At 41.8% G+C, this 19,214-nt stretch overlaps 1 protein-coding gene across 1 annotated transcript in view; it reads right to left on the bottom strand.

Moving 5' to 3' along the window:
• LOC121855967 (SWI/SNF-related matrix-associated actin-dependent regulator of chromatin subfamily A-like protein 1) overlaps positions 1 to 19,214 on the bottom strand; it is a 72,184-nt gene that overhangs the window by 22,431 nt on the left and 30,539 nt on the right. Inside the window, exons 3-4 of the mRNA XM_042351184.1 lie at positions 10,027 to 10,161; positions 6,893 to 7,070 (exon numbers count right to left, since the gene is read on the bottom strand). Of these exons, the coding sequence (XP_042207118.1) occupies positions 6,893 to 7,070; positions 10,027 to 10,161 (313 nt within the window). The remainder of the gene's footprint in view (positions 1 to 6,892; positions 7,071 to 10,026; positions 10,162 to 19,214) is intronic.

A 19,214-nucleotide genomic window follows, 5' to 3' on the forward strand; every position in this document is an offset into this window, starting at 1 on the left:
ACCCCTATTATCTGTTGTCAGTGGCAGTAACACTTGTCATATGAGATCATAATACCTGTCACCTCACTTCAATTGCCTCTCAGCTTGGTGGTTCCTCTGAAATGTTGACCGAGTGACTAGAGGTGGCTGGTTAAACATGTACGGTGAGGTTGGGTTATGTAATGCCGGACACATGGATATAAAAATAAAAAATAACTTGTCTGGGCCCCTAGTCCGATATGCTGGGCACTGTTAATCTGCACAGCCTACTTGTAAGTGTAAATCATTAAGTATGGAGCAAATTATCCATTAAACAAGAGTAAATTATATACTGTAAAGTACACCAGGTCCAAGTTATTCATGAGGGATAGGGACCATAAAATGGTTGCGGATAGTGCTTCCATCCAGGCGTCAATAGGTGATGTCACACTGTCTTAGACTTCCAGGTAGGTGGTGGTGGGGGTAACTAACAGGTGGTAGAGATGGTTACTGAGGAGCACTAAAGAAAAGTGTCATAAGAAATATAAATAGTGTAAAGTACACAGAGCCAATGAAATTAGCAATGAAACCATAACCTCCGCATGACCTTCGGTGGCGTACATTGTGAGTGTCGTACTGTACAATCACTTCCTGTCTCAAGTGCCCCATGATGAGTAAATATTGTATTAATTTGTACAGTACTGTATTTTTAACATGTGCTGTAATTCTAATTTTTTTATCTACAGGTACACTCTCCCAAAAACGTATCAGCCCCCCTGGGTCATTTTTATTTGGAAATGAACACAATAACACATGAACAACAGTCTCGGTCCAGTTGGTATTTCTGATTATGAGTTGCACCTTTCGTTGTTTCATCTTGCACCTGATAATCACCATAATATCTGCAGTATACCACCTATTTTCAACATAATCTAATGAAATAGGATGAAGTGTGATACCACATGTAAAACCAACAACGTCATGAGTAACCCCGCTGATTCATACACCTTAAGATACTATTTCAGCCCCTGGGGATGGGTTGCCGAATAGGAATATAACGTTACTATGTTTTCATGAACCAAGGTTACAATGGAATCGCTTCAAATGAAATATGAAACACTATGACCTGATATTATATTCATTGCAAATACAGAAATTACAGGTGTATTATGAAGCCTTATCCAATTACAATAATACCTATACAGTATTATGATTTACTGCATTTCAAAAAATTTTCTACCTCAACAGATGAGGTACCAATTATGAATATAATGTATCATCACATGATTCGTGCTGGCAACGGAACAGTATCTGATACACGCTACGAGACGATGTCGTCAAGTTCTCCCATGGGATTGACAGTCACTTTGGAGACACCACAGGCAACATGAGGCAGTACCATCGCCCTTCACGACATAGGCCTAAGCAACAAGGAGATGGCACAACGGCATGGCATTTCCATCATAATCCATGTCTGTTGGGGAAAGATATGTTTTCCAATGATTCTCGGGTACTAGTGTTGGTCATGGATTTCCAGCAGAAAACACCCACTATTTGATTGCTGTCAATAGAGTTTTGCTACATTAATATCATTATATTATTCTACTAAAGATAGAGCACAGTGATTCACCATAATTACAACAAATGCCAGAAATAAAAACTGGTAACCCCACAGTTACTAGGAAGGCAGACCTGCCAACATTATGCAGGAATCACAATTAGTGACCCCAAATATTCGTCCATTGTGACACATTGTGCCGATGAGAAAAGGGGCCAATACTTTTTTGGGAGCGTGCACATTATAGTGCAGTAATAATATATACAATATGGAGCACTCTTCTACTTTGTAAGATTCTCTTATCACTCTCCCATTATATTAGGCCGTGATCCCGAGCAAAAATATTTACGGTAAGCAAAAAAGTATATACAGTAAACTGTTATCCATAGCATCTGTTCTAATTATGTTATGAAGATGAATTTCATACAACAGGTATAATGATCCTGACCAAATTCTCTACAAGACGATAAAATGATGGGAACTCAATTCTTTTATGAAAAATGCAAGAAATATTTATATCAGTCTATAAAATCAGTTCTAATTATGTTAGAAACACTAATGCTTTACTAAAATAATCCTGAATAGTATATACAGTACAGTAGTGTATTTAAAAAAAAAATCTACGGTATATAATACGGGCCATCAAATGGAAATGTTTTGGGGAGTGAGGCCTGAATGAAGCTGTCTATAACAGCCGAGACAGTACACACTGCTGCCAGGCACATGAGAGCTCCCAGCAACACCATCCACTCGGTGATTCACTAAGTACAGCTACTGATAGACCAAGGAAAAATTTACCTTTTTCCCCAGAGATGTTAAAACCCTATGTGGCCAAAATAAATATGGTCATATGGCATATAAAAAATCCTGAGAGTGTTAATTCTAAGCTAATAACTACAGTAGGTTAGGTGTTCTTAGGTAGCTTGACACTATGGACTCCTGCACAACCCAGAATTTCAGTCAAACCAGACAGGCCTTCCCCCCAATTAGTCTGGATTGAGAGGGAATTTACTGTATAATGTTTCTCCAGGAAAAAGCACAAAGAGTAGACGCCTTAGAACTAGAACGAGCTAGGTTCGAGTTCCAAATCAAAATAAAAGAACTCGAGTTGGAACAGGCCAAGTTGCAGCATGAGGAAAAGTTGGAACAGGCCAAGTTGGAGCATGAGGGAATGTCGGAACAGGCCAAGTTGGAGCAGGAGGTTAGACTGAAAGAACTACAGGTGAGAGAGACAGAAGTCACCTTAACATCGGAGTTTAAATCAAAAGAAGTGGCATTAAAAGAGAGACTAGCTGCTTTTAACCCTGCTAATGCTTCTTCCCTTGTTCCCGGGTTTGATGAATCCGATATGGACGGGTCATTTAGGACTTTTGAGAAAATAGCCGGGAAGAATGAGTGGCCTAAGGACCAGTGGGTGTCGGTGTTAGTTCCTAAATTATGTGGTAAGGCTCGTAGATTTTATAACTGTTTAGACCAGACTGATGACTATGATAACATAAAAAAGAATATCCTCACCTCTTATGCTATCACGCCAGATGGATACCGGCAGAAGTTTCGTAAACTAACCAAACCATTTTCACACACCTTTGTTGAGTTTGCTCAAGAAAAGCTTAGGTTTTTTAAGAAGTGGTTAGAGGCTACAGAGACCTCCACATTTCAGGATTTGTTAAATTTGGTAGTCCTGGAGGAGTGGAAGAGCAAGATACCATTTCACATGTTGAAGCATGTGGAGGATCGTGGAGAGGTTAATTTAGGGCGTGCGGCTGAGCTGGCTGATGCGTACGCCTTGATGGTGGAGTCACTGGGCAGTAGAGAACGTGGTACTTCCCGACATGTTAGGTCCTCCTCTGATGATAACCTTGGGGGCGTGAGTGGTAGGTCAAAAGGTCCCACACCTAACCCCCCTGATGCAACCAAGTTTACTTGTTCTTACTGTAAAAACCCAGGCCATACGATCCAGACTTGTAAACACCCAAAGTGTCAAATTGCTAAAAGTAGTTCCCTGGATCTCAAATCCAAACCAATAGCAACCACCAATGTGGAAAGGCCCCATCAGGATCTCTTCTCTTCATTCACCTATGAGGGAAAAATTTCAATCATAGAAGGGTCTCGTTCTTTCCCTATTCGTATACTACGTGATACGGGCGCAGCACAATCTATCCTCCTGTTTAACGTCATTCCTGATATATCTACCGCATTTACTAATGAGAGTGTTCTAATTTCAGATCTCTCATCCCATTCTTCCTATCCCTTAGCTAAAGTGCACCTCCAATGTCCCTTGATTACTGGGGAAGTGCAAATAGCCATTAGGAAAGATCCAATGCCTGTGAGCGGCATTCATTTATTATTGGGTAATGACTTGGCAGGAGATCTAGTGGTTCCCAACATAAAGACAGTCGACTCTCCCTTACCTGTCAACTCCACCACTGACCTTGAAGAAACTACTCCTCACCTTTTCCCATCTTGTGCTGTCACCCGGTCACAGAGTGTGCGAACTGGGCCCTCTTCATCTAAAACCACCTCCAATATCTTCCTACCCACAGAAGATCTGTACAATAAGACCATTAGTAAGGATGAGCTCATTAAAGCCCAACAATCTGATCCATCTTTGTTCAAAAAGGTGATGAAAGACCTCAGTGTGGACCATTGTACATCTTCGGCTTACCACCCACACTCCCAAGGGTGCTTGGAAAGGTTCCATCAAAACTTTCAAATCAATGCTAATAAACTATCTCCCCTCAACTATATAGTCCATACTCCTGATCGCAGAAAAGATTCACAACTTGTTCACATTAATCTCATGAAACATTACCATTCCAGGCAGTCAGAGGAAGACATCACAGAGGCTATAAGCTTACCTGTATTGCATACGGTTTTGTCAGGGCCGGAGACAGATGACATGGATCTATTGGAGAATTTAGACTTCCCTCTACCTAAAGAAAACCCTGCTAACAGTCACATACTCAACAACTTGGATGAGTATTTTTCTGTTCTGAATCCATCTCAAGCAAAAGATCTCACTAAGTTATTATCAACATTTCCTAAAGTCACGTCAGACCTCCCAGGGATTTGCAATATACTTAAACATGATATTAAGCTAATCTCAGATGGTGTACAACCCATTAGGCAATCAGCCTATCGACTAAATCCACAAAAAAGAGAGATTATGAAAAAGGAGGTAGATTTTTTGTTAAAACATAACTTAGCTGACCCTAGTACCTCCCCCTGGGCTTCACCTTGCCTTCTCATTCCAAAACCCGATAGCACTTTTCGTTTCTGTACCAATTATCGTAAAGTGAACCAGGTCACTGTCTCAGACTCCTACCCTTTAACTTTGATTGAAGATATAATAGACAGCATAGGCTGTGTAAAATTTATATCTACGGTGGACAGGTTGAAAGGATATTATCAAGTGGGACTCACGGATAGGGCAAAAATAATCTCGGCATTTATAACTCCATTTGGTCTTTTTCAATATTTGGTTATGGCGTTTGGCTTTTCTAATGCTCCGGCCACGTTCCAGAGGGCCATCAATTACCTGGTTCAGGACCTAGATGGGACGTTCGCCTACCTGAATGACCTGGTGGTGGTGTCGGACGGCTGGGACGAACATCTGGTGCGTTTGGAGATACTGTTCGCACGACTGCAAGAGACTGGATTCACCATAAACCTGGCTAAATCTGCTTTTGGCCGGGCCTCAGTGACTTACCTGGGACATATCGTTGGGCATGGTATGGTGAGACCCAAGGACGCAAACGTTAAAGCCATCTTGTCCTTCCCCACTCCAAGGACGAGGAAGGAACTCATGCGCTTCCTGGGGATGTGCGGCTACTACCGTCGGTTCTGCAGTAACTTCTCCAGCGTGGCCGGACCCCTCACAGACCTTACCAGTTCTGCGGTCCCTTACATCTGGAACCAGAAGTGCGACCAGTCTTTCCACCGCCTCAAAGCCTTCCTTGCCTCCAAGCCTGTAGTCCACCCCCCTGACTACACCTTGCCCTTCCATCTGCAAATCGACGCTAGCGGTGTCGGAGTGGGGGCTGTGCTCCTACAACCTGACCCAACCACTGATGTCCTTCACCCTGTGGCATACTACTCCGCCAAGTTGAAAAAACATCATACCAACTACTCGACCATAGAGGAGGCCCTGGCTCTGGTGTTGGCAATAAAGAAGTTTGAATGTTACCTCCAGTCTTGCCCAAAAACAACCCCAGTCTTCACCGACCATAACCCACTCACGTTCATCCGCTGGGCTCTCCTCACCCAGCCCTATAATCTACAAGTCCGGCACATACAGGGGGTGGACAACATGATTGCGGACTCCTTATCCCGAGCTCCAGTGGAAATGCAGCAGCTACTCTCCAGACGCACCAGGTGATCACCTCCTTCGCGCCTGCGCTACAGAGGACTTTGGAGGGGTGTGTGTTACGAACCACGCCACCAATTGTCATGATCTACCTACCCAGCACTACGAACCACGCCATCTATTGTCCTGATCTACCTACCCAGCACCACGAGCAACGCCATCTAGGGACGGAACACGAGTATGACTAGTCTTAGTTACCACTCTGGGGTTTCCCTTCTCCATATCCTGGTATTTGCGTCACCTCCTACAAGTCTTCTTCATCAGCTCCAGTTCGATGAGAGTGCAGTTCACTCTGGGAAGTGACCACAGGATCACCTATCCTGAAAACCTACGGCACAGTGACTACCTACCGTCTTCTACAATACTCAGCCATCTCAGCTCCGCACTTAAGTATTTGTAATCCTATATTGCCTCCCCGTGTCCACTTGCTTCAAAATTGTTGTATGTTGTATAAATATGTATATACTGTTAATGTTTAGGTTAAGTATGGTTAAAGGTAAATTATAGAAAGCTGAAACATTTGTTAAGGAATTTATGGTACTTTATTATACACAACAAAAACTCGCATCCTTTGTCTACCCTTTTATAGTCCGATTGTCTTTGTTTTTTTATTGTTGTTGCCTGTTGGGATCTGGGTAGACTTTTAACTATATTCTAAATCCCCAACTCGTAACAAGAACGTACTCAAGAGGACGAGATGCTGACCCTAAACCAACCTCGCAAGTAGTCCAGTACTGTACTTGGATTCATGGATAACAAGGACTTGATGTACACAATAATTACCCAATATTCATTGGATTTTAAGAGACAACCTCAATAAATTTTCTTTCTTATTAGTAGACACAGGACATTGAAGGTCATAACAGAGAATGGATTGACCTACCAACCAGATAGTAAACAAGTGGTTATTAAAAAAAAAAATCAAGTCAACACTAACATGGATGTTGTCAGCATGCACCAAATTAAAATTATATCATAAGTACAGTACTGCATATGTATTTCACACTTACCATTATTACAACCTGAAATCGACTATTCATTACTTCTTTTAGTTTGCGGACCAAGAGGTCATAAGTTATAATGACCACCTGAGCATCACTCAAGGTGTCCTGCCCACTGCCAATAACAGTTATGTCTTCCCGGCTCACTGAAGGCACCCATCTTTCTATTGCATTGACCCATGAGTACCTGCAAATATGGTGTTAATTAACTGTACATTACATGAAATTGAATGACAAAATATAGCAAAGGAAACTAAAAATTAAAGTTTAAAACTTACAAAAGTAACCTGAACTGCTTGCATGTAGAGATGGGTATTTGTAGGAGTGACAGAGGCTTTATTGGGATGGTTGAACCGAAACTTTGTTCTTTTCGTCATAATTTCTCTGTAGCATCGTAGATATGCAGTAATACCTCTTTGAATCTTGCTATTTAAATTTAATTAATCCTTCTGCAATAACCCTGATATCATCTGCCATTTCTTTTGTAAAGAATCCCTTTGGTTCTTGATTTCCAGCTTCCTCTACATCCTCTGACAAAATTCGCTTCTCCAGTTCAATCAGGTCCTTATTGCTTAATTCTTCAGGATGAGACCCAAGCAACTGTGTGACATCATTCTCATGAATATCAAGCTGGAGTTGGTTCCCAAGGTCTACCACTGTCTGTGTCACTTCCCCAATATCATTTCCAAAGCCCCTGAAATCATGAACAAGCTTTGGGCAAGTGTTTTTTCAAAACACCATTTGCCCTTATCTTGAATCGATTATACCAGCACCTACTAGCAAAAAATTTTTCCCCATCACTTTTTCCTGAATCAAGGTTAGACTTAAGAAACAAATCCGGTTGATTTTGATCTTCCACTCATATCACTAACAATCTTTGTTTTGCTATCACAGTTGAGTACATTGGTGCAGATTCTTTTACATATTCAAGAATTTTCTGTTTGTCTTTCAAAATTGTTCCGACAGTTGACCAACTGAAGCCCAATGCTTTACCAATGACTGAGGGCGTTTTGCCTTTTCAGAACATTAAATTACATCAATTTTCAGTTCCATTGTATTTGTTTTCCTTTACTTGGATGCACTACTATCACTTGCATCAGGTTTGTGTTTGGGAGCCATGATGAGGGCAGACAAAAAGAGTTAATAAGTAAAAACAACAGTTTGCATTTGATTATGCAAGTTAGTATGACGAGGGTAGACCGTACTGACGCTACCTCAAGGCATGTGAGGCATGTAACTGGACAATGCATCACTCCCTACCTGCCGTTCGGCCTTGCCTCTATGCCACACAAACTAGTTCTCATACGTAAATACTACGAATCAGCTGTAGTTATGTCGGATTCTTAAAATTATTAACCTTATTGGACCTCATTCGTATTAGCAGGTGTTCGTAAGCTGGGAACCCCCTGTATACTGCATCCCTTAACTTATTGACTAAGTTTTTAGGTGTCAAAAATAGTAAGTCTGGTATTTATTAGTGGTAATGATTCTTGACAAAAATTTAATCCATTTCTGAATGAAGGGACTCAATGGTGAGAACACAGTCATTGATGATTGGATTTGCATGGGAGACCCACCCAATACTCTTTGTATCCCTGAAGGTAGCCCTCTATCAGCCTCTTATCAGGAGATTTTACAAGTGTCATCACTGGGGCCATGTGGCCCAAGTATGCCCTTCCACCAAGCAGTGGTGTGGTCTCTGTTTAAGACAACGTGAAAGACAGATTTGCAAAAATCCGATTGCTGAAGTTGGAACTATTCAAAAGAGGGGCATTAACTGCAAAACAGATGGGGTTTCTGCATGGCATTCCTCCATCCCCCCAACATCCAGAACGTTCTGGGTCAAGAAACACTACTGCAACAAGGCACTCCCTATGGCCAAACCCTGGCCCACCCTGCACACCATAGCTCAAACATCATCACCAGCAGTCAATGCAAGATCTTCATGGGGCAACACAGACATACTGACACAACAGGTAGCTGACAACACACCCAGTGAACATAAAAAAATGAAGAGATTACAGATATGAAAAATGAAACATCTTGAAGCTCAACTTGCAGTTCAACATGAGAAGTTAAAGAGAACCCTTGTGATACAGTACAGAAAACAACCAACAAAAAGGAGCATTGGGAAAATTACAGTCAAAAGGAAGACATTCAAATGTCAGTTCAGTACCAGATGTGGAAAATCAACAGCCATCAGGGACTCATGTCCAAGCAGAGAAAAACAGAGGCTCCTGAGCACACGGACAATGAAGATGAACAGACAATAAAAGAAAGGTGTGATGATGCACATTGTGACAGAAGAGTGTGTAGGTGCAACAGAACTACTGCTGGCACCTCCTGCTCAATGATGGGACAGAAAGCACAGAAAAAGATGTTATCTTAAATGTCTTTGACTTATTACATTAACATATAAGGTATAGATGGAAGTGCAGTTTGCTCCACTCCTGTGTTTACCACTGAGCATTGCCAATGCTCTCTCTCTCCCCCTGAGTTGTGAACCCTGAACTTTGAAGTGCAAATTTGAAGAATTCACTCGTGACGAGTGAACAAGAGGAAGAGGAGAGGGTTGTGTCAGGGTAGGTGTCCTTCTGTGGTGGGGAGATGGGGCACTAGGGGTGAGGAAGGAAAGTGTACAGTATATCAGTTGGGAAGGATAACAATGCAGGTATAACAATGACAATACTAATGGGGTTTCCTTAGCTGAGTGTAATCGTTTAGCTCTAGCCAGATGAAAATACTAAAGTTACAATAGCATGAAAGAAGGATGAATTCATGTTTTAAGTCAAGTGTTCCTTTGCAAAAGGGGGCATTTATGAGCAAATGGACTATGGATATGTTTGAATGTTTATCTTTGTAATGAAAGCTTGATATGAACAAAAATAGTTGAGCTGTCAGCTTCCTGGTATAGAATCAGCAACCCACATACTATTGTAATTCAGTTACACCAAACAGTGAGGTTAAATGGTGAATAAATCCTTTTTGTGCTACCGCTCACAGGATGAGTATGGGGTGCACAATAAACTAGTCACTGTCAAAAACACCTGTCCAATGTCTCCCTGTTGCATTCTTTCACATACAGTAAGTCCAAAAACCTGCAATATTTCAACAAGTTCTCAAGAAGTGAAGTTGTAACTAACCGAACAGAAGATGGAGTTACCACAAGCAACGGCCATTCTGTCCTGTAGTAAACTGCAACACCCAGGGCTTGTATTGTCTTGCCCAGACCCATGTCGTCTGCAATCATGCAGCGTCCATTACGACTTACACCAAAACTGTAAAGCAATAATAATTTATTAATGACCATAAGGATAAGATACAGAGTACAAAACCCTTAAATTCTGTGGTTGTAAATGTAGGTCAACGAGGTCCCTCCTGTAATAGGCCCCAAATTAACCCTAAATAAACACTTAACAGGTACCAGTACCTTACATACATGCATACATTCATACATGTGTGAGTGTGTTGCATTGTGGGATGGGGGGAGGAGGGGGCAGACATTAGGGAGCTGAGAGATGCTGCTCTTTGGTCTCAACTCAAAAACCAGAAGAGACGAACAGCTCCAAGTCTGGCTTCTCTGTCACGACCCTCTATGGTGTTACAGGCACAGTGTAACATTTTAAATAATGTGTGTGCCAAGATTAAGAGTACACGCACATGCACGCACGTGCACGTGCGCACACACGCATACACACACACACTAGCATTATGTTGGTAGAGGACAATCACCATCTCCATATGAGCGTGGGTTTTACGCTTTTTTTTTTTTTTTAGCTCACTACCCATCAATAGGCCAAGGCAGCAATGTACACACCAAGGCTAGACCTCTCTTTGTTTTGACAGGAAATTATTAGCCCGGTGTGGTTAAAATTAGCCACAGGTGAGTATTGTGAAGAGCATTAACTCTAATTACGTGTTTTTGTGTCCCACCGCAGCAGTACCTCCAGATGTGACCTTACCGACGTGGGAGAAGCCATTGCTGTGACACTATCCCCCCCCAACACACACACATACAATTATTCATGCATTTCTCTTATTGGTCAATTCTTAGCCTTTCTTACACTCTCTTATTGGTCAAATCTAGTCTTTTATAACCCAATTCTTAATTCCGTCAACAACATTTATAATCTTGTCGCTTATTGGTCAATTCTGGGCAATGAGAAACCATCTTTAATTTGCTGGTATACAATATTAGAGATTTTAATACTAGCCAATCCTTGCAATTTCTAGAATACACCTGTACAGTCTCTCCTCGAGTTACGATGGGGTTCCGGACCGACGAGCAGGTCACAAGTCAAAAAGGCGAAAATAATACATAGAAAATCTAAAATGAAATATGATACAGTGAAAGTAATCAATAATGAAAAATGAATAAAGTGTTACTGTGCACTTACCTTTAATGTAGTCAGCTGAATGCACACGGGGCCTCAATAATTTCTTAATTAAACATGGAGATTACAGTCAGTCCTCAACTTATGACAAGGTTAGTGACCGACGACCAGGTCATAAATCGAAAATGTGAAAATAATACTGTACATAGAAATTCTAAAATGGGTGTCCCTTTTTCTTCTCAGCACCATGAGAACTCTCACTTTTATGCTTGCCAGCCATTTTAAAGGGATTACAAACAAAAATTTTGTCAGTACACAGCGCGATCACTAACGTTGGTACTATAAAATACGTAATTTGAAAAATATTTTATACGATTGCGGAGGTTGTATGTCCGGGTGATCGTAAATTGAGTAGGTCTTAAGTCGAGGAGTACCTGTACATTAATTGGATGAAGCAGAGGAGGAGACAGGGCTGGGTGGGTCATCAATTTCGCTTTCTTCAGACAGGCTAACATACTTGCTTGTTGAAGGTATTGGATCATCTTTAGGGAGTGAAGAGGCAGCAGTGGTGGGGCATGAGGAGACAGCAGTGGGGACTTCTTAAAATATGTCCAATTTAGACTGCACAGTTTGCCTTTTCTTTTCATTGTAAATCTCCCTGAAGCAAGCAAGTGCATCTTGGATCATTCTGTCAGCTTTTGCAAAACGCTCAACATTTTGATCAATTTCGTCAACAAACTGCTCAACATCTTCATTATCAATTTCTAACTCCAGCTGTTACCCAACTCCACTATCTTGTTACTAATCTCAGGAATTGCTTCATCTTCATTAAAACCTTTGAAACTGTTCACACATCTTTTCAGGACCTTCCATATTCCATTCATGCACTGACCTGTAACCTCATCCCATGCTGCAGCTATGTTCTTTATACATTTCAAAATGTTGTAGTACTTCCAAAACTCTCTGAGCGTTTTCTCACCTTCAGTAGCACCAACAGCCTGCGCGAAGGTCGTACGTAAATACGCCTTAAAAGCAGCAATAGTACCTTGATCCATGGGTTGGATGATAGAGGTAGTGTTCGGTGGAATGTAGACTACCTTAACATCAGGGTGCAGGTCGTCCAGGTGTGGTGGGTGTCCCGGAGCATTATCTAAAATTAATAAAATCTTCAACATAGCCCCTTGTTGCAGACAATACTCCTAGGCTCGTGAAATGAAACAACTCAGGAACCAATCCTCAAACAGTGCTAGGGTCATCCATGCTTTCTTATTACTGCAATAAAACACTGGCAGTGTGTGCTTGCTGACATTTTTATTAGCCCTTGGATTCTCTGAATGTTACACTGTATCATGAAGGGTTTTACCTTGAAATGAGCTACATTCCCCCCCAACAGAACTGTGATTCGATCCTTGAATGCCTTGAATCCCAGCATGGTTTTTCCCTCTATGTGGATGTATGTCCGTTCTGGCATGTGGTTCCATAATAAGCCAGTTTCATTCACATTAAATATCTGCTCAGGCAAATAATTTCCCTCCACGATGACACGATCTAGCTCCTCCTTAAAAGCTTCGGCAGCACCCAAATCAGCACTTGCTGCCTATCCATTCGCCTTTACACTGTGCAAAATGTACTGGTTCTTAAACCTTTGGCACCACCCATGACTTGCTGTGAAATTTTGGTAATACAGGTTGACAACCCTTTATCCGAAATTCCCAAAACCGAAAAGCTCTGAAAACCGAAATTATTTTTTGTGGAGCATTTTTTTTTTTTTTTTTTTTATTAGCTCACCCGGCACAGGTCACTCACCCACATCGCCTGGGGTGAAAATTTAATAGTAATAAATTGTAATAATAATAATGATAATACAGTACAGTAATAATAATAATTATTCACAGTAAATAAAAAATTTTAATAAAAAATACACATAAATGAAATAAGAATGATAATAATAATAATATAACAAAGAAATAAAAGAATGAAAAAAGATCAAAAGTGAGAAACACGACCTAGATCTGTGAATTATTATTTGTTATTATATTATTATTATTATCATTATTATTATATTTTAGCCCCAGGCCCCAATGTGGGTCAGTGACCTGTGCCTGGGTGGGCTGATCCTGTAAAAAAAAAAAAAACACCATTCTGAAAACCAAAAATTCCAAAAATCGAAATGCATCTGGTCCCAAGGATTTTGGATAAGGGATTGTCAACCTGTACTCATCATCTGCCTACTTTTTCAGGCTTTCAAAAAGGCTGCTTGCCTTAGCCTGTATGGTTAGAAGGCTTAAGGGTACACGCTTTTGCAGCCGATCTTCCATCCACATCACAAGAAAATTTTCCATCTCATGAATAGGACCATGTTTTTTTATTTTTATTGTTCCCTTTATAGGTGCTGATCCTTTCACTACCTCACCTAATTCGTTCCTTGTCCTTCAAAATTTTTATATCGTCGAAAGTGAGAGAAGCCTAGGTCGCAGGAAATGGTTGCTACCGTTTCCATTTTCTTATTGCATTATTATTTTCATTTTCATCTCAAAAGTAATTGACTGCTTCTTTTCTTCTGAGCACCACCAGCACTTCTCACTTTTACACGCACCAGTCATTTTAAAGGAATTAGTAACAAAAAATTTTTTCAGTACACAGCGATCACTAACACCAACGATGGCCAAACACCAACTGAGCGGGCTAGGCATGGATGCTGTACACCACGAGGCGCCCAGCCCACGCTGTCGCACGGGATGGAAACGTTTTCTGCACTCAGAAAATGCGAATTTGAAAAATATTTTATACGACGGCGGCGGTTGTATGTCCGGGTGGCAGTAAGTCAAGTAGGTCGTAAGTCGAGGAGTACCTGTACATAGTCTTAAGTTTATTGAGTACATCTTAATTATGTTGAGTACGGAGAACTTAATCTCTAAGAGTTAGATAAATGAATTCTTTGAGTATGATGACAATTTCTAGAGTAGTTTGACTTAAATTTATTGAGTATAATGCCTTTATTAAACCTTCCCTTTATTAAACCATCTCTTTATTAAACCTTCCCTTTATTAAACCTTCTCTTTATTAAACCATCTCTTTATTAAACCTTCCCTTTATTAAACCTTCTCTTTATTAAACCATCTCTTTATTAAACCTTCTTTATTAAACCTTCTCTTTATTAAACCTTTCTTTTATTAAACCTTTATTAAACCATCTTTATTAAACCTTCCCTTTATTAAACCATCTCTTTATTAAACCATCTCTTTATTAAACCTTTCTTTATTAAACCTTCTTTATTAAACTGTTCTCTTTATTAAACCTTCTCTTTATTAAACCATCTCTTTATTAAACCTTTCTTTATTAAACCATCTCTTTATTAAACCATCTCTTTATTAAACCATCTCTTTATTAAACCATCTCTTTATTAAACCATCTCTTTATTAAACCTTCTCTTTATTTAACCTTTTCATTATTAATTTATTTATTTTTATACTTTTCAAGGTAAAAAAAAAAATCTTCCATCTACTCAAAGGAATAAATCATTATACTCAAGGGGATGTGATTATTGTACTCAAGTGAATTAAATCATCACAGTACTCAAGGGGATCTAATCATCATACTCCAGGGATTAAAACATCATACTCAAGGGATTAAATTATTGTACTCAAGGGAACATAATCATTGATCAATTATTGTACTCAAGGGGGGTCATATCATCATACTCAGGGGTGTATTACATGATTATACTCAAGGGGAATCAATCATTGTACTCAAGCCATAAATGTACTCTTCGTTGTGTGTTGCTAATCTCTCCACACTCAATATTACAAGGTGCTGGCGACACACACACACACACACACACACACACACACACACACACACACACAACACACACACACACACACACACACACACACACACACACACACACACACACACACACACACACACACACACACACACACACACACACACAACACACACACACAAAACAAACACACACACACACACACACACACACACACACACACACACACACACACACACACACACACACACACACACACACACACACACACACACACAACACACACACACACACACACACACACACACACACACACACACACACACACACACACACACACACACACACACACACACACACACACACACACACAACAACACACACACACACACACACACACACACACACACAACACACACACACACACACACACACACACACACACACACACACACACACACACACACACACACACACACACACACACACACACACAACAATAACACACACACATCATCATCACACAACAACACACACCCACACACACACACACACACACACACACACACACACACACACACACACACATAAATCAGTGTATTCACCCGCAAACACTGCCCTACACTGTCACTATGTTGAAATGAACTGTATTTTGAGCTGATCCCCATCTGCACTATATGTCTTATTTGTGTCACTTATGTCACTTGTATATATTTGTAATTCGAACCCATTCCCCAAATATGTAACTGTATATTTTCAGCCTTCTCCAAGCTTCTTCAATAAACCGTTAATAATATATTATTTATTATTACACACACACACACACACACACACACACACACACACACACACACACACACACACACACACACACACACACACACACACACACACACACACACACACACACACACACACACACACACACACACACACACACACACACACACACACACACACACACACACACACACACACACACACACACACACACACACACACACACACACACACACACACACACACACACACACACACACACACACACCGACATGAAGAAAAATTAACATCATAACATAATTACGTGCAATCCCCAGGTGGTGAAGGTGGTATAACAGGTGAGTAATCCCTGGTGGTGTAGGTGGTATAGAGTACAAGAGTAATTCCCAGGTGGTGTAGGTGGTATAACAGGTAAAGTAATCCCCTGGTGTAGGTGGTATAGAGTACAAGAGAGTAATCCCCAGGTGGTGTTGGTGGTAAACAGGTAGAGTAATCCCTGGTGGTAGGTGGTGGCACAATACAGAGAAATCCCCAGGTGGTGTAGGTGGTATAACAGGTAGAGTAATTCCCTGGTGGTGTGTAGGTGGTATACAGTACAGGAGAGTACCCCAGGTGGTGTGTGTAACAGGTAGAGTAATCCCCAGGTGGTGTAGGTGGTATACAATACAGGTAGTAATCCCCAGGTGGTGTAGGTGGTATAACAGGTAGAGTAATCCCTGGTGGTGTAGGTGGTATACAGTACAGGTAGAGTAATCCAAAGGTGGTGTAGGTGGTATAACAGGTAGAGTAATCCCCAAGGGTGTAGGTGGTATAACAGGTAGAGTAATCCCCAGGTGATGGTGGTGGTGGTATAACAGGCAAAGTAATCCTGGTGGTGTAGGTGGTATACAGTACAGGTAGAGTAATCCCCAGGTGGTGTTGGTGGTATAACAGGTAGAGTAATCCCAGGTGGTGTAGGTGGTATACAGTACAGGTAGAGTAATCCACAGGTGGTAGGTGGTATAACAGGTAGAGTAATCCCAGGTGGTGTTGGTGGTATAACAGGCAGAGTAATCCCAGGTAGTGTTGGTGGTATAACAGGTAGAGTAATCCCTGGTGGTATACAGCAGGTAGAGTAATCCCAGGTGTAGTGGTGGTATAACAGGTAGAGTAATCCCCATGGTGTAGGTGGTATAACATGTAGAGTAATCCTGGTAGTGTTGGTGGTATAACAGGTAAAGTAATCCCCAGGTGGTGTAGGTGGTATACAGTACAGGTAGAGTAATCCCTATGTTGTAGGTATAACAGGTAGAGTAATCCCCAGGTGGTGTAGATGGTATAACATGTGGTATAATCCCCGGGTGGTGCTGGTATAACAGGTAGAGTAATCCCAGGTGGTATAGGAACAGTACAGGTAGAGTAATCCCCAGGTGGTGTTGGTGGTATAACAGGTAGAGTAATCCCCAGGTGGTGTTGGTGGTATAACAGGTAGAGTAATCCCCAGGTGGTGTGTAGGTGGTATACAGTCCAAGTAGAGTATACCCAGGTGGTGTTGGTGGTATGACATGTAGAGTAATCCCAGGTGTAGGTGGTATACAGTCCAGGTAGAGTATCCCAGGTGGTGGTGGTATAACAGGCAGAGTCATCCCCAGGTGGTGTAGGTGGTATACAGTCCAGGTAGAGTAATCCCCAGGTGGTGTAGGTGGTATACAGTGCAGGTAGAGTATCCTGGTGTGTGGTGGTATAACAGGTAGAGTAATCCCCAGGTGGTTGGTGGTATACAGCAGGTAGAGTAACTCAGGTGGTGGTGGTGGTGGTGGTATAACAGGTGTTATCCCAGGTGGTGTAGGTGGTACAGTCCAGGTAGAGAATCCCCAGGTGGTGTTGTGGTATAACAGGTAGAGTAATTCCCAGGTGGTGTTGGTGGTATAACAGGTAGAGTAACTCCCAGGTGGTATACAGTACAGGTAGAGAATCCCCAGGTGGTGTTGGTGGTATAACAGGTAGAGTAATCCCCAGGTGGTGTTGGTGGTATAACAGGTAGAGTATCCCAGGTGGTGTAGGTGGTATACAGTCCAGGTAGAGTAATCCCCAGGTGGTGGTGGTGGTATAACAGGTAGAGTAATCCCCAGGTGGTGTGTAGGTGGTATACACCAGGTAGAGTAATCCCAGGGTGGTGTAGGTGGTATAACATGTAGAGTAATCCCCAGGTGGTGTAGGTGGTATACAGTGCAGGTAGAGTATCCCCAGGTGGTGTTGGTGGTATAACATGTAGAGTAATCCCCAGGTGGTGTAGGTGGTATACAGTGCAGGTAGAGTATCCCCAGGTGGTGTAATGCTTGGCGCTTTAACCTTGATATGCACAGAAGTAAAAACTAATTAGCTTGGCCAGGCACAGTAAATAAAGGCTGGCGTGTTGACCTTGGCATGAATACAACTGTTATTAAACACTGCTTGCTGGCCAGGTAACCCCGAGGACCAAGGCAGCATGTTGCAAGGGCTCTAGCTATCAAAAATTTAGCTCAGCTGTTGCAAGGACTAAAGCGACTTCCTAATAAGACTGAGAAAGCATATTGCAAAGACTGGGATATTTTGTTGCAAGGACGGAGATAATTTATTGCAGAAATTGATGCGGTTTGTTGAAATGACAGAGGTAGCATGTTGCAGGGACTGAGGTAGCGTGCTGCATGAAGTGAGGCAACCTGTTCTAAGGGGTCTAGCTGTTGCACACAAGTGCACGACTTAGCTAAGCTGTTGCACGCTCTTTATTGATCTCCTGATAATACCTCACCATTTACCTCCCTCGTTGTAAATTTAACTTCAGAGTGTAGAGGAGGTATATTAGAGAGAGAGAGAGAGAGAGAGAGAGAGAGAGAGAGAGAGAGAGAGAGAGAGAGAGAGAGAGAGAGAGAGAGAGAGAGAGAGAGAGAGAGAGAGAGAGAGAGAGAGAGAGAGAGAGAGAGAGAGAGAGAGAGAGAGAGAGAGAGAGAGAGAGAGAGAGAGAGAGAGAGAGAGAGAGAGAGAGAGAGAGAGAGAGAGAGAGAGAGAGAGAGAGAGAGAGAGAGAGAGAGAGAGAGTAGGGGTAAGGTGAGGGTAAGGGGTAAGGTAGGGTAAGGTAAGGTAGGGGTAGGGGTAAGGGGTAGGGTAGGGGTAGGGTAAGGGGTAGGGAGTAGGTAGGGTAAGGTATTAAAGTTAGGGTAAGGGTACGGTAAGTTAGGGGTGAGGGTGGGTAGAGAAGGTAGGGTAAAGTGGGGTGGGGTAGGGTAAAGTAGGGTAAGGTAAGTTTGGGTAGGTAGGGTAAGAGGGTGTGGGGTAAGGTAGGGTAGGGTAGGGTAAAGTAGGGTAGGTTGGGTAGGGTGGGTAGGGAAGGTAAGTTTGGGTAGGTAGGGTAAGGGTAGGAGGTAGGTAAGGTGGAGTAGGTTGGGTGGGTAGAATTAAGGTAGGGTAAGGA

Source organism: Homarus americanus, unplaced genomic scaffold (assembly GCF_018991925.1).
Source record: "Homarus americanus isolate GMGI-L3 unplaced genomic scaffold, GMGI_Hamer_2.0 scaffold19117, whole genome shotgun sequence".
Classification (NCBI taxonomy): domain Eukaryota; kingdom Metazoa; phylum Arthropoda; class Malacostraca; order Decapoda; family Nephropidae; genus Homarus; species Homarus americanus.